The sequence below is a fragment of the Plodia interpunctella genome, chromosome 4 (assembly GCF_027563975.2).
Source record: "Plodia interpunctella isolate USDA-ARS_2022_Savannah chromosome 4, ilPloInte3.2, whole genome shotgun sequence".
In the NCBI taxonomy this organism is placed as follows: Eukaryota; Metazoa; Arthropoda; class Insecta; order Lepidoptera; family Pyralidae; genus Plodia; species Plodia interpunctella.
In genome coordinates, this window is record NC_071297.1 from 4,382,937 (window position 1) to 4,404,411 (window position 21,475).

General features: G+C 35.4%; 2 protein-coding genes across 2 annotated transcripts in view; one reads left to right on the top strand and one right to left on the bottom strand.

The window, feature by feature from the left end:
- Positions 1 to 5: 5 nt before the first annotated feature.
- On the bottom strand, positions 6 to 1,853 carry LOC128669599 (succinate dehydrogenase assembly factor 2-B, mitochondrial-like). Its single transcript, XM_053744515.2, has 3 exons — positions 1,651 to 1,853; positions 1,446 to 1,576; positions 6 to 783 (listed from the first exon to the last, which is right to left on the bottom strand). Exons 1-3 carry the CDS (start codon positions 1,678 to 1,680, stop codon positions 510 to 512), a joined length of 435 nt encoding a protein of 144 aa, XP_053600490.1. The 5' UTR covers positions 1,681 to 1,853; the 3' UTR covers positions 6 to 509.
- An 846-nt stretch (positions 1,854 to 2,699) lies between these two features.
- Positions 2,700 to 21,475, top strand: part of btv (beethoven) — a 59,757-nt gene continuing 40,981 nt past the window's right edge. Inside the window, exons 1-25 of the mRNA XM_053744548.1 lie at positions 2,700 to 2,932; positions 3,010 to 3,143; positions 3,380 to 3,547; positions 3,771 to 3,870; positions 4,537 to 4,666; positions 4,744 to 4,877; positions 5,389 to 5,633; positions 5,880 to 5,979; positions 6,064 to 6,203; positions 6,546 to 6,767; positions 7,062 to 7,205; positions 7,358 to 7,576; positions 8,163 to 8,348; positions 8,710 to 8,838; positions 9,006 to 9,151; positions 9,513 to 9,662; positions 10,163 to 10,372; positions 10,744 to 10,996; positions 11,441 to 11,584; positions 12,203 to 12,426; positions 12,919 to 13,034; positions 13,442 to 13,587; positions 13,931 to 14,098; positions 14,937 to 15,095; positions 15,389 to 15,507. Of these exons, the coding sequence (XP_053600523.1) occupies positions 2,893 to 2,932; positions 3,010 to 3,143; positions 3,380 to 3,547; positions 3,771 to 3,870; positions 4,537 to 4,666; positions 4,744 to 4,877; positions 5,389 to 5,633; positions 5,880 to 5,979; positions 6,064 to 6,203; positions 6,546 to 6,767; positions 7,062 to 7,205; positions 7,358 to 7,576; positions 8,163 to 8,348; positions 8,710 to 8,838; positions 9,006 to 9,151; positions 9,513 to 9,662; positions 10,163 to 10,372; positions 10,744 to 10,996; positions 11,441 to 11,584; positions 12,203 to 12,426; positions 12,919 to 13,034; positions 13,442 to 13,587; positions 13,931 to 14,098; positions 14,937 to 15,095; positions 15,389 to 15,507 (3,926 nt within the window). The 5' untranslated portion in view covers positions 2,700 to 2,892. The remainder of the gene's footprint in view (positions 2,933 to 3,009; positions 3,144 to 3,379; positions 3,548 to 3,770; positions 3,871 to 4,536; positions 4,667 to 4,743; positions 4,878 to 5,388; positions 5,634 to 5,879; positions 5,980 to 6,063; positions 6,204 to 6,545; positions 6,768 to 7,061; positions 7,206 to 7,357; positions 7,577 to 8,162; positions 8,349 to 8,709; positions 8,839 to 9,005; positions 9,152 to 9,512; positions 9,663 to 10,162; positions 10,373 to 10,743; positions 10,997 to 11,440; positions 11,585 to 12,202; positions 12,427 to 12,918; positions 13,035 to 13,441; positions 13,588 to 13,930; positions 14,099 to 14,936; positions 15,096 to 15,388; positions 15,508 to 21,475) is intronic.

The window sequence follows — 21,475 nt, forward strand, 5'->3', positions numbered from 1 at the left end:
AATAATTTGACGAATAGATCGAATTTATTCCATAAGCATTATACAATAATTAACAACTATCTACAAAAATACTATCTACAAAATCACACATCATATTTTAAAATAGAAATAATGTTAAAATATAAATAACCAAATATTATTTGTACTCATTTATCTTTATGTCATTATTTAACAAAAAGCAAACAATGTCATTATTTAACAAAAAGCAAACAAGTTTCGAAAAATTCAAAATATAAAACAGGATAAAAAATTATTTTATGAACAGAAAAGCATCAATTGAATTTTAAGTCAAATAAAAGTAATTTGATTTTGCATGTTATTTCTGTAACTTGATTAGTTAGATAAACGACAAGAAATCTTTTACAAAATCTTTATTGACTAGATATTATAATTAAAGGGACTCTTTTTAGAGCAAACTTCTATTTATGTAAATGATGAATCTGACAAATAAATTCAATCATGTAAACTAAAAATGTTAAATGCTTTTGGCTTCAGATACCACCTAATAATCAGTCATGAAGATTGGGTTGTTGCAACATAACCCTATCTTCATTTTTTGCATGTTTTTTTAAAAGATCCATGACTTCATTATCAAACTCTTTAGGAGTGGGTTTTTTCTGTACAATCCAGTGGAAAATATCCCAGTCATTACTTGGAGAATTGATAAGACGGTCATACATCATTGTTTGTTCTTCATTGAATGTGTTTAAGTACTTCTTAGCAAATGTGCTCAGTAGCAGGTCATTCTCCAGCATACCCCTTTTTCTGGATTGGTAATGGAGTCTGAAATATTTATAATATTTTAATAAACAAAAATTATATGAATTGACACAAGACATGGGCTCCCACATTTTACTAAAATACAGTACATAAATTACTGACTGACAAATGACTGAATTCAGTCCCATAATAAAAAAAAAATAAAATCTACCTCTGAATTGAGCTTCTTGTTGTATTCTATTATAATATGCAATTTAAATGTTTCACTGTATGTACTACAAACAGAGGATTAAAAAAAACTTTACCACTGTTTTCATTTCCCACATGTATTATTAAGAAAACATAGGTTTCTTTAAAATATAATAGCTTTAAATCTAAGGAAGACTATCAAAGCACTCAGATAAGGAATGTCAATGAGTGTTAAAATTTTTCTATTTATCTTATTTACATTTGTTTTGCAATTAAAAATATGTTTGTTTTACCATCAAACAAATTATTTGTCGTAGGTTTCAACCTTAAAATCTAGTTTCAGTCATAGTTTTAGTTTCGCCCAATACTTCATTTCGTCGTTAAACTTACCTCAAAGCTATATACATCAACAGGTGTCTGTACTTTAGTCAAAAACAAGACTTTCTTTCCTTGTTATTAAAGTATTGTTGCTAACAAAAAAAATCAAGATTTCATAGTTTTGGTTGAACACGATATAACATACAACTATTACTAACCTGGCTTTACGCACTTCTAGAGGTTGTGCCTTGTCAACATTATAAACAGGTATTTCCATGTATGTGGTATCGACATGTTTAGTACCGTCGCTGCAGAAAGTTATGCTACGTAGCTTTTGAGCAACATGCATCTGTGACAAAAAATCTCATTAGAATTTATTGAGAGATCATTAAATGTGAGAGATATTCCAAAAACGTAACTTACAGGCCGGAGGTACCCGATGGTCCGCAACATTTCTCGAAAGTGCAGAGATTGTAAATAATTATAAACAAAATAAAGTGCTTTTTATGTGTTCTTCGTACGAAATGTATTTTAGTGTTTATTTCGTTTACTAGAATTGCGTAATTTTGAGATTTAGCTTTGTTTGTTTCGACTTCACTTCAGTAGACTTCAGTTCAGAAAGAAAACAAAACAAATGTGACGTTGACAATTGGCATATTATTTTTCTGCAATAGAATTAATCTTGTACATCCTCACCATTTCCAATTTACCCAATAAATATTTTAGCTATCAAAATGTTTGTTATATCTATCTTTAATTTCGCTCATTACAAGAAAGATAATGCATATTAGAAATACACGAAAATAAACGGGAAAAGTGCTAAAGTGCTAATATCTTTTGTCCCTCACTAACCGCTTTATTTATAAAATTTTAGTTCTCCGGTTAGGCTTGGAGTAGTTTTTCTTTTTCTCTCTTTTCAGTATATATAACGTTGAAAGAACGAGACAATACAAAGAATAACTAATTCCGAGGCTAATCAGAGGATAACGTTTTTATTAATAAGGGGGTAAGTGTTTCGTTTATAAGATACAATCTACCGCTATGCGTTACTGAGAAGGTACCTAGGTAGTTTAGTATGTACAAATTCAAATTCAAATTATTTATTCAGAAATTAGACCTTCACAGGCACTTTTTCTCGCAAATTTTTATATTTATAGTTATTTCTCACAAACTACAAACTACTGGAATGAATAGTAAAAGTAGATGACCGTATATATTTATCAGCAGTGCGCGAATCTTCGCCTGATTGGAGCCGCAGGCATCGAATCGGCAGATTTCTCACAAGCTACAAACTACTGGCATTTCGGAACGACCACTGCTGAGAAGAAATGCCGAAAGAAACTCATTTGAACAGTGTTGGTCCCTATCAGATTTATATGTTGCTTGGGTTGAGCATTGTCATTGCCAAATTGCCTGGCTGTCACTGCCATTAAGTTTGAAACTTGAAAGGCAGCGCGCTTTTGTTTACAAAGTTTTCAATTTTGTTTTCTTGGTTGTTACTAAGGCAACACAGTCGTTAAGCATTTTCAAACTCCAAACAATGAGAATATTATCAGCACAGAGTAAATTATTGATTATAAATGACAATTTGCATGTGTCGTTCAAAGGAGTTACTTGAGAAAAAGTTGTGCTGTGGGCTGGCCAGGCCAGTTGTTATGATCTGCGATGGCCTCTTCATTGCGAGATTTTATTTTATACACAACTGGTATGTGCACCAGTTCCTATACCTATCACAAAGTAAATGCACACTCCGCACAAGTATATAGTTTTTGCTTTTTTCAGAAAACTACTATAGTTTGCCGAAATTGAAGGTGGATGATAGATCTGAACAGGCTCTGTCTGACTTCATTCATAGTTCACAGACATTACTATTGCAAGGTGTTATGAACGGAAACTCTGCTACCTTTCACACTAAGGTGATATCTTACCTATATTGCATTCATTACTAGGTTCAGAATAGTAGTGATTTTTTGTGAAAACAAAATATCTTCAATAATTTAAATTTAAATGTAATTTAAAAACTGAGCTGGAGTACTAAATAAAGGAGCAAGTAAAACTTGTGTAACTTTACTGGTCTATTTCCAAAAATACTGAAAAAGGCAACAAATACTGTTTTATCAACTTGTACTGATCATATATTTATTATTTTCAGATATGTAGTGATAATAGAAGCCAATCAATCATATTCTACAAAACCTCTGCCCAAGATTTGACTGGAGATAATTCAGCAAAGATATTGAACATCACAACATTATCAGCTAATGTGGCAGAGACTTTGTATCAATCTTTGAAACAAATATACACACCTTTGTTGGCCACAGTAAGTATATAATATTGTGCAAATCATTTTTGTATACTTGCAATCACATGGTATATTTAATTTATCTAATGAATGAAAATGAATCAAACAATTTTTTACCTATTGTAGACACAATACATTCTCTGTGATCTGATTTATTCAAAATTAAAAAATATATATATATAACATCTTGCATGCTCAATATATCTGAATGGTAGCTCAAAACTAAATGGTATGTTTTCAGTATGATGATGTGTATTCAAATAAACTTCAAAAGAATCTTTCGGAGCTGGAATCTCATCTGAGAATCTTGTCACATGGTAAAGGAGAAGGCAACATAAATGGTATTTTTCTTTAATTATATATTATAGTAGCTGTATCATGACATGTTATTCATATAACACGCAAAAAAATACAAATGTATTTTAAAAAATACTTATGTTTTTATGCATGGTATCTACTTTATAAAGGGCCATATACTACCAAAATTTTTGACCAAATCCTATTGAAAACCCATACTTTCGGGATTAAAAGTATACTATGAGTTAATCCATGAGTGATACCTTGCATTAACTCACTAACTACTACAACACAAGACTAACCCAATACAAAAATTTCATTAAAATTGGCATGGCTGTCATACTCACAAACTTTTACCTTTATAATATTATTGGGACTATGTTATCTATTTATACAGACAAAAATTTTAAAAAAAATGTTTTGGCTTCTCCCATAATTATTTTTCTTTAATATCTCATATGTACAGACATAGCCCACTTATAGTTTTATGGTCTTTATGGGACTAATAGAAGCTAAAACAATTTTTTTAGAAGCTAGTTAGTATAATATATGAGATTAATTTTAAAGTATTAATACATCTAAGAGCAGACAACTAGGTTTATTATGGTTGTCTAAGAGCAGAGCAGGCAATAACAAACATCATGTCATCTAGTCCTATGATAATACTTTTGTATTGCTGGATAATTTGTAAATTGTGTGAACATTTTCAGTAATATTGTCTGTTGAAGATGAAGTAGAATATTGGAAAACATTTGGCCGGAAGTGTGACAGCAGCAATAAAGAGAGGGAGACATCATCTACAATGTGCGAGATATTTGAAGATGTTTGTGATGAGATACGGTAGGTAGGAAACTCGAGGAAGAAAATATATGTTTTTTTTTTTATTTCTAAAAATGTCATGGACTTGTTTTCTTCAGGTCAATGCAATCCACTAATATGGCTGATACTCGGGAGATAGTGGAAAACATAGGTGGTCTTTTAGACGACGTCTGGCGCTTTACTACAATTCCATACTCTCAAGATAGAATGATACACATTTTCGATATCATTGGTAAGTTAGAAAATACACTGACAAGTAAATTACCGTCAATGTGCAAATTGTGGCCTGTTATAGTGGGAACATGGGAATGTAGTTTAGTTTACTTAATAACCTGATTCGTGACATGACTGAATACACTTTCATGAACATAGATACTACAGAATGTTACTGGATATCAAGTAACTCTATGTGAACTATGCGGCAGTATTAAGAGGTTGTATGTTTTGGAGTGATTTTTTATGGTGATGCTCTATGTTTTGCACTTAATGGGGAACACTACTGAATACACCTAGGGTTACTAGAGTTTAAAACAAAAATTCTGTTGCAACTGTTAAATCCCAATTTCCTTAAAAAAATCTGGTCTTTGGCTGACAATAAATCTCATATTAGATTAAAATTAATACTAAGTTTTATTATCATTCATTCATTTGAATACTTGCACAGATAGTCAAGTCAGGTGGATACAGTCATCATCGAAAAATTCGCATCAGTTATTTTAATCATAAAATTCGAATATTTTCAGGTCATAACATATGCTCAATCATTCAAAAGGCTTGCTTCAATTTGGAACTGTGGAAAGTAAACAACGGGAATAAAGAAAATAGTCTAATACTATTCCTATCTGAAAGTTTAGCAGTGATCCAAACTTGGATCAGTGCATGTGAATCACTCACAGGCACATACTGGCCTAATTATGCACTACATGCATGGAATGGAAAAACCTACATCCCGCCATTTTGCGTTACGTTTCAAACACGATTAAAACAGGTAAAATGATTTTAGTACATTATGTGCGATACTGATTCCGTCGTAAAACAATACCTTGGTTTCATAATAAGACTATTATTGAGATGCACTTCTCATCGATTTCGATAACGGCAATCTTCGACAATAGTATTTGTTTATTATAAACAAATACTATTTTTATTATAAGTCCTTAACCCTAAATTTTATTAAATCAAAAGCTTAGACGACAAACTGCTTGTTAGATATGGTATTAAACTTTGTTTTCAGATTTCCGAAATAAGATCTACTTACTGTCAACTAAACAAATTATTGACGAATGCTGAAAAAACCGAATTGAAGACTCACCAATTATTCGAACCTTTCGAGAGTAAGTATTACGCTTTTATAGCTTAGCTGTCTTGCTTCTCTAGCTTATAGCTGTCTTGATGTAATGATAATTATGTGGACACAGATATCAATGTTTGGGCGTGCAATGGTCAGAATAATGTGTGGGCAGAAGCAGTGTCAAGGTTTTCGATTGCGCTGCGTCCTGCTGAAACTAAAATTGCCGAAAAGTTGAGACCAAGACTACATAACACTTCGACAAGACAGGTAAAGGATGATTCCCCACAAACGCTCGTTTATTTTCTCGCGATAATTATTCAATAAAATCTCATATATTGTTTTTGTGTTATCAATACATTTATATGTTTTTGTTTACTCATGGCTGTGCTCACTGCTGGGCTGTGGAAATTTAAGGGGTCTTAATTTTTCTTTTTTATAAATTTCTGGAATAGATTGCTCATTGTGCTCAATTCAGCATTTTTCGCTACATTTTTTCTTATTACTGTATACGGTAGTGTAGCTTAAATTTTACTATGATAATTTTCTTACAATAAATGTTACTGTATAATAAGATAACTTTAAATTGAATAAACAAAATACGCAAAACAGATGTTGTACGAGTTCATACGTTACAAGTTGCTCATAGAGCGACCAATAGTGAAGCAAGCGCTCAACACTGAGTTGGAAATATTCGTGTCTTCTCTAACGTCGCTGGTGAAGAGCATCCAAAACCAGTTGCAAGCGGACGAGATGGACGTGCGCATGTACCAGCCGCCGGAGATGTCGCGCCTCGTGCAGCAGCTGCAGTGGGCCAAGCAGATGGAAGCCAAGGTAACATCCATCGAACAAGTATGGACAGACAGATGCATATTCCATGCCAGAAAAGGTCCGCATCAAATGAGACTCGACATTTGGGACTTCATCTTAAATTAGTAATATTCGTTCGCTCCGTCAGTAAACATGTCGCGGTGATCGAAAAAAGTTATTGAAGTGGTTGATTCTGTGGAACTATGGATTTAATTCTATAGTTATCGAAATCATGCATGTGTGCCCCAGCAATGTAAATATCCAAAGACAAAAAAAGCTTATGAGATGGGTGTAAATTTGTATAACATTCCTGGACAGGTTAAAGACATCCAACTATGTGCTGAACAACATCTGAAGGAATTCGAAGGTAGCGTAGAGCTGTCGAAGCTATCGGCACAAGTGCTGAAAGACCTGAAAGCAATGTATACTCAGCTACATGAGGAGTGGTGCAGGGATTTACAGGTAATGTGGACCTTTCGTTTTATTATTACTTGATTTTTACATACAGCCTACATTTATTATTACTAAGCAATGTCTTAGAGTATTTTATAACACACTTTTTGTGTAGCATAACTAAAATGATCCCAAAAATGTAGGCATATATATCTCTCCAGGCCCAAGTGAAGAACGGATCTCTGCAGCTGTCCATGGACAAGCCAGTGGTGGAGTTTTCATCAGAGAGTCGTCTTATGGTGGTAAACTTCAACCCCCGGCTGGTGTGGTGGTCGCTGGAGGCGCGGGCGCTGGCGGCGCTGGGGCTGCCGCCGCCGCCCGCCGCCGCCGCGCTCGACGCGCTCAGCGCGGCGCTCGAGCACGCCAGCGCTCTGCAGCAGGTATCAACCCTCGGCTAGTGTGCTATAACATTGTTGGACCTGGACCTATGTTCAGGTAGAGATCTACAGAAGAGGCATGCCTCTTCCTGTAGATCGCTTGAAAACATCATGCGTCTTCCAGATTTTGATACGCGGCTTTTATGTCTTCGTAAGCCGCCGCGCTTGCCAATACGTAGCCGCCGCTCCAAAACCATTTATTATCCTGAGACATTATGCCTAAACGCACACTGCGATTTATTTTATTCATACTAGCTGCGCCCCAGGGCTTCGCTTCCGTGGAAATTTTGGGATAAAAAGTACTCTATGTGTTATTCCAGGTTATTTTCTACCCGTGTATCAAATTTCATAACAATCGGTTTCGCATTTATAACATTAGTTGGGATTTTTATCCAAATTTGCGCCTACTCTCCTACGAACTCAAAGTTACGTTTCCGCGATAAAAAATTCTTTATGCAAGCTAAACAATGATTTTTTTTCTTAATTTTACGAAGAAATAAAATTAAATATTTTAAATATATTCGGAATGAAATTTAATAAAGGCCCCTTAATTTATAAAGACATTTCAAGAAATACAAATTGCTTTCAGATAGCGTCGTTCCACAACACTCTAGGTGAGCGCATGATCCCGTCGACGCGGCCAATGATGTTGCAAGCGGCGCTGGACTTGTCCACGCTGGTGCAGGACCAGAAGGCGGTCTACTGGGACGATGTGGAACAGATCGCCAACTACACCAACAAGCTGAAGACGCAAGTGCTCAAACTAGAGACACAGGTTTGTACAGAAGAACCTTATTTATTTCACAACAAAAGTAATCCATACTTCCATGCTTAATTGCTTAGATTATGCGAAATAGAAATTCGCAAATTTGTCCGTTTATATGTCACATTTTCACATTTAAACCGCTTGGCCGATTTTGATGAATATAGCATGACCCGTGCTCAAACATAGACATTTGCAGGCGGACATGTAGAACTTTTAACTTTAAAACATTTAGCTTAAAAACTTTTTTTTGCTTATTAGCGGCTATTTATAGAGGAAAATTATCTCACGTTACCTCCACACTTATTACAATACTGTAAGTTAAGTGTGCTGGATTAACATAAATGATTAAAATATATATTTTTATTTTTAGAATTCATATTTGACCGGCCAACATCTAGCTATTAGAAATATTGTGGAAACACTCTTGGATACAGAACTTATAACACAACAATCAGAATGGAAGAAACTTATAAAGGATATCAGAGACATTATAGAAAATGTAAGTAATACACATTTTTTAATTAACTAAACGTCACGTAGTTGCGTAAAATCTTTGAATATATCTTAAACTTTTTATTTTATTGAATAACCAATGCTTGATTTTAAAGATATTTCTGAACTTTCTTTTCTATCTAACTGATATAATTATTGCTTCGTCATCCACAGGTAGAGGCTAATGGTTATAAAAACACAGACGCGTGGAGAACTCATTGGGACTGGCAAATCTACAAGGTCCTCGAGTGTCAGTACATCAAGACGTTACTCTCTTTGCATAAACATTTCCCACACGTCAAAGTAGACTTGGTACTTAGGTAAGTACTATTTTCAGAATCAAGTTGTCGATAATATGAGTACTGCTCTAGTCATGGTTAAGATACTATTTCAAAAGAAATATGCAAAAAAAACACTAAAGAATCGACGACGTATTTTTTCATTCCACGACGTTACAAGTTTCTCGAGAAGTCATTCAAAGAGAATGAGAAATATCCTTTTATTTACACAACAAAATGTTTGAATCATTGCTTCATTGGCTATCTAGCATTTTATTCAATACACTCGAAATTTTACGACACTAGTTTTATTTTAGTTGTGGCAGTATGTTGACTTAATGTGGCAGTATGTTGAAATAAAAGTCTAAATTAAAAAGAAATATTTATTTCTTATATAATATAGAGGGCAGTCCGTCCGTGTGCAACCACCACTGGAAGAAATCCGAGTGTCGCACTACCACCAGCTGCGGCGGCTGTGTGCGCTGCCGGCGCACGTGGCTACGTTGCGCCGCGACGGCAGCGGAGATCTTGACTTGGCGAATATCGTCCACAAGTGAGTACGCTTTTCGTGTATCTTTTGACCAAATTACATATGTAATATTTTGTAATTGCGATTGTGGAAAAACATTTTATGGTAAAAATAGCTGTTTTTTATTGAGCTTTACATTTCGAACTCTTCGAATGGACCTACGACAGTGTTATGTATGTTTGAATAATAGCTTCAACAGATTTGCTCGAAATTTTACGTTAGTGTTATTTTAGTTGTAGCAGTGTGTTGACAAACAGTAGTCATTACAAATGCTTTGTTATTGCCTCTACTTCGCGTCGGGCGGACATCCCTACTCGTATGTAATGACTAGCATTTGCAGTTTCAGAGTTTCAGTTACAGTATCATCCGGAACTTCGAATATAGCGCTTCTAGTGATCGTCGCATAACGAAAAGTCACAAATTTTAATGTATTTTGTTTTAAACAAATATATCCCATAGCTAATACTAAAAATGCGAAAGTCAGTTTGTAAGGACAGTTTACTTAGTCGTCCCCAACCCAACAGCCACAGCTGGCTGGCGAACAAAGCGGTGCAGCAGCTGGAAGCGACGCTGCGGTCGCTGCAGCAGACGAGCGCGCACTGGTCGCGGCGCGCGGCGCTGGCATGCGCGCCCGCGCTGGCGCCGCTGTGCGCGCGGCTGGCGCTGCCGCACCACTGGGAGGACAACTTCAAGGCCTGCAAGGCGTATGGCCAGGCTGTCGCTAAGATGACCTTGTAAGCTTTTTAATTCGCTTATCGTCAGGCTATCCGCATGCCCGTTTGCCCCACTATTCTACTAATATTATGGGATTACAACACTGGGTATTTATCTTGAACATTCAACTTAGTATTGCAATGGCGTTTTTAAAATGCCTTATCTTTTGTAGACAAATTGTACCTTTTAAAGTTTAAAAAATAAAGGTAAAGTGTTGTCAGCCTAGAGGCCCTCATTTATTTTTTACTCTTTATAGACATACTGCAAGAGGCTTGTTTTCATATAAGCGTTAATCGATTGAGCTAGAAACCTCAATTGTTTTACTTTTTGTAATAAAAAGAAAAAAATACAAAGCATATGGAATTTCAAATATTTTGTCAAATTTCAACAGTGAAGACGAAAAAATAGAATGGATAACAGTTGGCACAGCGTCCCTGCGCCGCGAACTGGAATCGTCATCGCGCGCTCTATGGGCCAACCTCATGTCGTCTCTGCAAGCGAGTTGTCGCTCAGACGCTTCGAAGTTGGACGAATTTGTCGCGGCCGCGTCGCTGCTGTTGCGCGATAAACAAATGCCGAAGAACGCCAAGGAACTGTCAGAGTTGAGCGCGCAGCAACAAGCACTGCAAGCGAATATGCCTGAAGTGAGTCGAATCAATTTGTTCATCTATGAGTGTAGTCTGTTAGAAAATCATTTATTTCTTGCCACAATTTTCATACTATGTTTTTCCTCTAGAACATTTCTTTTGATGAAAACATTAATTTCTCGGCTTTCGTCAAAATTACTTTTACTATTAAGACTACTATTTAAAAAGTCCTTGATCTTCTTGTATGTATAACCGCATTTGTATGAAAATTGAAAATGCGTCATATGAAATTAATCTGAATAGAGGACTAAGAAACACCTAGCATTGGCCGATATTTAACAATATAATTCTCAAGGATAATACGTCAAGTAAGTAGGTAGGTAGGTATAATTCTCATGGATAATACGGTAAGTAGGGCGGCCGGTCGTAAAATCACACACAGAACACGTGAGAATAGAGAGAGGCCTTATTTTAAAATTTTTGTATAATTGTTTATTTCAGATTGAAAAAACCGTAGAATGTCTGAAACGTAAAGGTCACATGCTGCGCACGTGGGGCGGTGACGCGTCCATCGACGGATCTATTCGCGAATGGAACAAGACTCGCGACCTGATGGCGAGTCAGCAGCAAATGTTTGAACACCAGGTCAGAATCCTTTGAATGAATATCGAACGGATATGAGTTTTCAAAAACGATTTTATTTTCATTGATTGATTGCGTTGAATAGCAAAAGGAAATTTATTTGTCATGGTCCTTTATACACAAAAGCTTCATGACTTCTTCATGTCGACTAAACTAATTGGGCTAACAACAATAGTTTGCGTGGTCAATGTATAATGCGTGTTCTGCATCAAGTGCATGAGTCTGGAGTGAGAGTGGAAATGTCATTTCCTTTTAGATATTATGTAATATTTTTTTCACTTTATTGATGAATCGCTGCGGTCTGTAAGACAATAGTCTCAAGTATAAATAAATCAAATACCTTTATTGAACTTAATGAGAATCAGAATAATATACACCACTCATGTTATAAATTTATTTAAACAGAAGTTTACTATGTCACAAACTTCACCGTAGCTTACTGTTGTCGTCATTATCATAAAGTACTTGTACTGACGATATATTTATACTTCTGATATTGTAAGGTTCGACAGTAACATAACATTTTTATCTAGCCTATGGATGTTGTGTCCTATTATTGGGCAAAGACTGTGACTGCGTTTTTTATATAAATAACAGGTTTAAACTGTATTTCAATTTCAGGCAGAAATAGTGAAAACAGGTTTGAGCGGTGAATGGGAGAACCTGAGCAACACAGTGGAAGCGTTCGCGTCGCGCTGGGAGCAGAACAAGACGCGGCTGTGGGACGCGGACGCGGACGCGGACGCGGACGGCGTGGAGTACGGCGCGGTGTCGCGGCGCTGTCGCTCCGTGCTGCTCGCTCTGCAGCGCTGGCGGACGCTGCTCGCTCACCGGGAACTCTTACTGTTAGTGCGCTTGTTTGGTTCATTCCATTCATTTTAACTATTGCACAAAATATGTATAAAAGTACATTAAGTGGTACAGTACGCTTTTAAAGGATCTTACTGCCGCGTACTCTGAGCTTGTGGCTTCAAAAGGGCGTGACAAGACGTATTTAGGACCGGCAACGCGCACGTGACGTCACAACGTGCAACGTGGTATTGCGGACGTGCATACGCTGCAGTGACCACTTCTGGTGGCCCGCATGCCGAAAGAATTTATCCATATTTATACCAAGAAATATTTACATGAAATGGCAGAGGCTAATCCTCCATCAAAGGAAAGAACTATAAACTGAAGATTCTTCTCTTAGGCCATCAATAAGCTCGCAATACATGATCATGGAATCTTAAAAACCACTAGGCCCTTATTACAGGAATATAGATTGTGACTAAGAGACGTCCGCTAAGAAGGGATTTTTAGAAATTTCAATTTCATTATTATTTTTGTAACAACAGGCAAGAATGCGAGAAATTCAACATGAAAATAGAACCGTCAGCTGTCTGGGAAGATGCTGAGAAACTTATGAACGAGTATGTGTCTCTTTGGACGCCTTTCAAGGAATATAGCGAGGGTAAATTTAAATTTTGTTGTAAATGAGAAAAATCGAGAGACAAAGAGATTTAATATATATTTCCTTTTCTCTGATTATATTTTCATCGCGTTATTTTATGTAGGTATAGATTATATAGAGGTACGTTTATAGATCATACCACACTTATACCGCACCGCTCCCACCCGGAATAACGTTAATTGAAATTGAGCTTTAAAATTTCCTCTGAAGACATCTGTAGATCTCAACATTTCCGATTGAATCTATTCAAGAGATAGAAAAAGCCGTATAACATTTTACAGTACCTTACATTATTTCATGACTCTATTATGGGTTTCGCATAGATTTTATATCTTATATGCTTTACTTTCAGTATTTATTTTTTTAAATTTTATCTTTATGAAATTTGTTATAATAATTTTCAATAGAATACGAGTCAATATCGGAGCAAGAGTGGATAGTGTTCCAAAAAAAGTTGCATTTATTGGACGAGTTCGCGAACAAGTGGGCCGCGCGGCTCGACCCCTACACCGCCGTCACTCTCTTCATACGACAGGAACTAGACAAGTTTGCTGTGAGTATACATAAAAGTAATAATACTATACTCTAATGCAAAAAAAAGAAAATTACAAATGATCAGCATTCTTAAAGATGTTTGACGTCAGGTAGACTTACGGTCGTAAAATCATAGACGATTATGCTGACGTATTCTTTTTCTTCAAAATTTTTAGTCAATTTATTTTGTAATTTTCGGAGCGCTACATCCCAATGTAATCGAGTGCAACAAGAATGGGTCAGATAGAGAGAGATATTCATATTGCTTCCTTAAAGTGGCAAAGGAGCAAAATTGCGAGACATCTAACTTATTATGAAGTAGTATAAAACGGCCACACTACACATAACTTATTATTTGGCAGGACTTGACGCCCATATTGAAATACCTCCGCGGCTCGGAGTTCACCGAATTCCATTGGCGCGATGTCTTCAATCTTTTGGAAATGGAGTATAAAAAGCCTGACACCCTGGTGTTGAGAGACTTGCTCGGCGTCGCGCCGAATATCAAGAAACATGTGAAGGCGTTACAGGTGAGCTAAATTTTATTTTATTACCACGGTAATCTTGAAAGTTTCAACCATGCCATAACGTGAATTCTAAATTTTTACACTGTGATTATATTGTGATGGCAATCAAATGTTTATTTTGTGAATTTGCTTTTGGTCACACAAATTTATAAAAAACTAGCTTATGCCCGCAACTTCCTTCGCGTGGCTGAACAATTTTTGGTAAGGAGTCCAAATTAGTTTATAGTTTAGCTCGACCATTATGACTCTTCCTCAGGTGCTCCAGATCTTCGATTTTTATACATCAACAGGAAATACTCATCAGACTGAACAACTTTTGTTAGGGCGTCATTTCTATATTTCCTGTAGTTTAGCTATGCCATCTTGGGTCTACATAAGGTATTCCAGATATTCGATTTTTATATCTCAACAGAAAATGCTCATCAGGCTGAACAACTTTTGTTAAGGCGTAATTTCTATATTTCCTATAGGTTAGCTGTACTATCATTGTTCTCCATCAGGTGTTCCAATTTTCAAAATCATTTGTACCCTATATTTTGCCCAGGCTTAATAGCTATATAACAAAAGTTTCATTAAAATCCGTCCAGTAGTTCCGAAGACTAGCGTGTATAAACAGACAAACAGACAGACATACAGGAGTTGTTTTTTTCAAATTCTTTCTCTGTTACTATGACTCTATCGTCTAATTTTGTTTTTATGTAAATATATTCAATGTATAGGATTTTTTAATGTTTATGATATGTATTGACAAAATATAGATTTTAGTGAGGAAGACAGACTTATTTTGGGCTTGTGAAAATAGAAAATATCCCTAATATTTATTTTATCTGTTATTGTTTAGAAAATAAGCGCAAACGCTTCGAGTGAGGCGGCCATCCGTAGTGCGCTGAACGACTTAGAGCTTTGGTTCGCGAGCGCTCGCGTCTCTATAACCTACTACTCCGATCACGACAAGCGACCCACGCCCATCGTCAAAGACTTCAAAGATATTCTCGCTAAGGTAAATCCATATTACGAATCTTAATCTATACTTACTAATTTACTTGTTTTCTTACGACGTTTTATGCGTATCTTTTCATATTATAAAACAAAGTACACTGTTGCGTCTGTCTGTTTGCGATAAATTCAGAAACGACTGCCCGGATTTTTATGCGGTTTTCACCATAAAAAGGGGGATAAAAAGTAGCCTATATATATTTCATCCGTCTGAGAGTGAAGAAGTAACAAACCTTGAAACTTTCGCCTTTATAAATGGCCTTTAGTGGGATAAATAAAAAAAAATATGATGCGTAGATCGAGGAGCAGCAGTGGATAGTGTCGTCGGTGTCTGCGGGCGGCGCGGGCGCAGAGTGGGAGGCGCGCCTGCGCGCTGCGCGCGCGCTCGCCGCCGCCGCGCATCATGCGCAGCGCAGGTCAGTACTGTACTGTCACTACACTACACTACAGACTAAACTACCTTACTTAATATATACCGTATCCATACTAATATTTTTTGTTGTTGTAATGAATAAACTCAAAATCCAGGGTAGCGACTTTGATGAAATTTGTCTCAAAGATAGACGAAACCTTACATAGGCTACTTTTTTATTATGGTTTTACCCGAGCGAAGCCGGGGATAGGCGCTAATATTTTATAACTTGTCATATACGAAAGATTTCACTCAAATAAGAAAAAAAAAATGTTCCTTTTCTTCTCGTGTATTTCTAGAACGCTAATATTTCTTGTCTTATTGTCTTCAATTGGCGAAATCATTTACCATCCGTATTAAAGAAATAATTATTCACGATAGTAATAGAAACCATTGTACACTATGAACGATATTGATTTCATAAAACTACACTGCTGATATGCAAAGTAACTCGTAAAGGCGTTAACGTAATCGATAACTAAAATACAACTTTACAATGAGTCGTATTTCTATTTATCGTATCGATTAGGTACGTTTGAAAGCTAGGCCGGTCGAGCGCGTAATTACTATGAGAATACTCTATTATGAGATTTTGTGAGTAATGGACAGATTTGGCCGCCGCACATGTGCGTCCCAGATGCGCTGCACTCGAAAATGTTTAGTTCCTTTTTCGTTATTTTAGTACCGATGTTATCACTTTAAACATTTTATGTAAAATTAATTACTGCAGCAGACGCTAATACAAATTATTAACTAAATAACTTGAAAGCTGTAAGCACAAACATTACCCAGCGAATCAGATCGCTTTAATAATTTCCACGGACATGATTTTGAAAGAATTTCTCCTTTTATTTACCCTTTTTGTGTGTCAAGCTCACAAAAACCGCGGTAATGTGCATTTTAAACAGAAACAAATTGTGTTATTGGAGTACTTAGGGGAATACCCTGAAATTCAATAAGCTCAACCAAGCACTTCGTTAATACTCGACAGTTCTATTAACATAAAAGTTTAATGTAAACAAAATACTTCTAGTATGACTTTTGTTAAGATAATGCACAACTTACAAGAGAAACAATATATTATTTTATATATTATTTAACCGCAAAAATTTACAATAGCTAGAATCCTTAAATATTTGAATTAGTAAATCTATTGAACTGATTTCGTTAATCTAGCACTATTCACGAAGAGACGAGATTAATTTCCCCAAATAAATATACTTTATATAGAAACGAGATAGGTACATACGAGAGAAAAGCCCCGGGCGCGTCTAGTGACGCATAAATTCCCATGCATTTCGTAGATGTAATCATTCGCTAAATATGGTGTGTTGCCTTGTCAGTGCAGTGTGGAATGCTTAATACTATAAGAAAGCGGCTCCGATTACTGCATTCTGACTGCTTTGATGCCCGACAAAAATGTCTGTGAAAATGAATGCTCGGTAGTTGAACTGTTTCTCACTTTAAAAAATAAGTATATACACCTTCTACGCAATAACTATTTTATGGCTTTGCTTGGTAATTTCTAGCAATAGTATATTAATTCTAAACCCAGTTTTATAGCTTGTTAAATTCTATTTTAGCAATTTGTTTAAACATGACTTCAAAGTCCCTCCGGGCTTGTGGCAAACCCGAATTTCTGTACATTTGCTTATGATGCCATTATGTTCTATTAGTTAAGTATACCGTAAATGAATAAGCTTGATAACACTTGTGTATTACATGTCCCTACTCAGTAATCTATCTAGATAACATGGGTTCACTGACCTGCACTGGAAGCTGCTGGTTAGCTCCATATCATCCACATTTAGGCGAGAAGCTATAAAGATAGTGTCTATGAATTTTAAGACAGCGAATGAAATAGAAGTATCTTTAGTTTCTCTCACACTAACGGTTCGCCAGTGTATTATATTATCTAAGACATTCATTAAGCTAAACCATAAACTAATACACCATTCAAAAAATATATTATGTTTGGTCAGTCTGATGTTTTCTTCTTTGGTTTACAATTTATTTACTGAATTAAAAAACGCTCAATTGTCAAAATTCAAATTCAAATCATTTTTTCAGAAATTAGACCTTCATAAGCACTTTTTCTCGTCAATCTTTAAATTTATAGTTATTTCTCACAAGCTAGAAACTACTGGCATTTCGGAACGACCACTGCTGAGAAGAAATGCCGAAAGAAACTCATTTGAACAGTGTTGGTCCCTATCATGCCAGATCGGCTTACTATTATTGTTTCTTACAATGTTTTTTTTTCTTTCTAATAATATATAAAAGTACATAATGTACATAGTCAAAAGGTATATCAAAACAGGTTATGATTGTGATCCGAGTGCTGATTATAATAGATTATATATATATATATATATATATATATATATATATATATATATATATATATATATATATATATATATATTGTTTAATCTTGATTACAAAGAAAGATAAACAAACACTATAATATTTTTATATTAGATTTAAATTGTGTCATTAGATAGTATGTACGTTTGTAAATGAATATTGTCCAGTAGTATTTCCTTTGCTGTTTTTATACTCCTATGTAATAGTAGACCGGTGAGGTAACCCGAGCGATGATGTCCCTTGGCTTCATACGCACAGTCGTAATCCGTCAAAACGAGAGTTTACGATTACGATCTGGCGCCTGTAACGCCGCAGTAGACTATTTTAGATTTCCCTTCCTGTTTGCTACGTATGAAATAATTAACTTTTCAGCGTGAACATCACTTGAAGCAAGGCTAGATTGCTCTTTGTATAGATTTTAAAATAATTTGATTCGTGTATAAGTAGCTAACTATCGTCAGCAGCGTCGATTGAAATGTTTTCTGCAATAGCACCACATATTAAAATATTGTCTATGTAGGCTTACATATAGATAATATAATTTGCCAGTGTGTATATGATGTGAAAGTAAACTAAAAAAATTATTTTTAACAATATGTTATTAGCACACCAATTAAATATCTGGGAATGTGAGATAAGCAGGAATACAGATCGGTAGCCAAGCGTTTATCACAACTGAACTTTGACATCATAACCGCCTTTTGAGAATGAACCCTTATCACGCGAAAGCGTTCATTCACAGCGCTGATGACGCACTCTACCACAATTTTTGTTATGCTTCATACAAGGGGTTTGAAGCTTAATAAAAATTGTGTTAGAGTATCAAGTAAAGGATATGCTTTACTTATAATTGTTATTTTTAATATTCATATTCATTAAACCTAAATCAATTTTTAACTTTAGAAAACATAAGACAATATGCTTTTAACATTCTACATCTTCACTAATATCTAATTACATCTTTTATGAACGATGTGTTCCCGGGTACCTACTAGTCAACTTGACACTGATAAGGGGTTATCGCCAAAACTGTCGAAATTGTAACGACTTATCTATAATAGTTAAAGAGGCCGCTCTACAATTTATTCAAATTGGACAGTTAATGAGTCACATCTCACTCACCAGTATTTGGTAAAATACTAAGTAATGGATTTGTCTATCCTCACAATAGTAAAAGGTGCCAGTAAATAACACCTCACCATCAGCCAGCCAGCCAAATTATATTAGTTTTAGTTATATTTTTGAGTAAATAATTACTGGATTCTCTCCTGTTTCTTTTTTTCCTACGAGTTTGATTTCAATTGCAATAAAAGGTCGCCACAGAAATCTCGCCGAAGGCGCTGGTGGTGCTAAAACCTGCACTGAACGTGACACACCATGCATGCCCAATGCGGGTTGGTGGTTGTTAAGTTTATACGGAAAAATTACTTAAATTAAACATTTCTTTTATAATAATCATCATTTCAACCCCTGTGCTCTTTTCGCAAAGGTCGAGTACGTTAAACCATGGTTATGAGGATAAAATGACATTTTGCTCCCCTAAACCAATGGTAACTTAATCCATATCTATACTAATATTATAAAGAGAATAAATTTATTTTTTGTTTGTAATAATTAAACTCAAAACTACTGGGCCGATGTTGATGAAATTTGACACAGAGATAGACGAAACCTTCAGGAGTAACATAGACTACTTTTTATTATAGTTTTTCCCGAGCACTATGAACTATTGCAAAAAATTGGTTTAATATGAAAATTTGCATACATAAATAAAACCCTGAACTTTAACTACGGAACGAAATAAGTGATTTATTCAATGAAAAGTTGCAGCTGAAATAGACAACTTTAGTATTGGTTTCGTTTTGCCATCGTCTGCACGGTTCACTAATGTTCATAATTTGTTTAGACAGTATAACCTTGCGTAGGTACAATCAGAGAACATCAAGCTATTTATATTCATTGCAAATTCGCCGCTATTACCATCGTATAGAGGTCCACGCCGGGTAACTTGAAATGTTATCTTTTACTCCTCATACATAACTAGTTTTGGTCCAACAGAAGGAAATGAGCGGAATGCAAACGCTTTGTCCACAATTCATTCAGTTCATTAGACAAATGCAGGTCTCCTTTTGTAAGGGAAGGACCCCTCTTTTTTGCTCTCGTACAGTATACCGCTAATGCCGTTGTCCTTCATCTTGCCTTTTACATCGTCTTCATTTTTATGAAGACGATCATCGACATCCTTTTGGATGAGATTATAAATTGATAATTATATCTATATGTTAGAGATCTAATACGGAATTCCGTAATTTATAAACTTGCAATTGAATTGTATTTTGTCTAGCAGCTTAAAATAAAATCAAACAAAATGAAATCAAATAAAAACATAGTTTTTTTGTTTGTAACGTAGGTATGCGAAAACTAAAAATAAGTTTTTTTATTTTAATTTCAAGTTGATGTTTCCAAAAGTCCTATGACATCTCTTGATAAACAGTCCTTTTTAAAGTTACAGTTAGAAAATAGATATTTATAGTGATAAATATCCAATATTAAAAATAGTTTTTAATTCACATTTGTGGAGTTACGGTATTTACGATATACGCCGGGATCGCGCTCGTTATCAGCGACGGATGTGTAGGGCGGAAGGCGGTCTCTATATCAATGCGTGACCGAGAGATCCACTCTATTGTACTCAAATTTATTTTTCATACTAATATTTGCGAAACTAAACGTATAAAGATTTGTTTTCTCTTTACTGCGAAGAAATAAAATGCTCATCCCATTTATATTTCTAGTTTCTAGGAAAATTAATCCTCCTAAACCTCGCTACTAGGTTAAATAATCTGTGCTCGCTACGAATATCGATGTAATATTTGCACTTTTAGGTAGGAGATTTCAAGGACAGTTTATAGGTATGTATATAGAATATATTTTCAGGAATTGAGCTAGGCTAGAGACATATTCTGACCTAGAAGGATTCAAAAGCCTAATACTATACAGTGGTTTCTACCATTCTCTGCCATCCATTCATCATCTGCTCTGGGAAAAATATTTTTTAAATTTTCCAGTAGTTCAATGAATATAATAACCGGAAACTAAATTTTATAAAAGTGGCCCATAAAATGTAGTACTGTCAATGAATCATTGTGAAAAAGTATTCACATATAAATTGAAAAAATATTTCAAGATTTGTTTTTGTATTTCTAATTGTAAAGGTAGGTATTTTGTCAGTTTGCGAGGATGAAATTTATTATTGCTCAATATGGCATAAAGTTAATATAATAAACAGATTACTATTGCTATCCTGCCCACATAACTAGTGAGATTTGCAGACATGGCGACGATACTAGGAAGGGACTGTTGCCATAATAATGACCAAAACAAAAAGCGCATCCCGAAATGCGTTGTTATTTTTGTTGCCTAGTGCCCGTTTCGGAGAACGGCACGAGCGGGCGCGGGCGGGGACGGTCGTCGCCTCGCACAGGGCCCCATTCAGGCATCCGGTTTTTAAAATGTGTCTTGGTTTAGCACCTAGTCAGGTGCTCGACCTATATCCGAATAAACGCTATTTCGAATATAATTTTATAGAAACATGATACATTTAG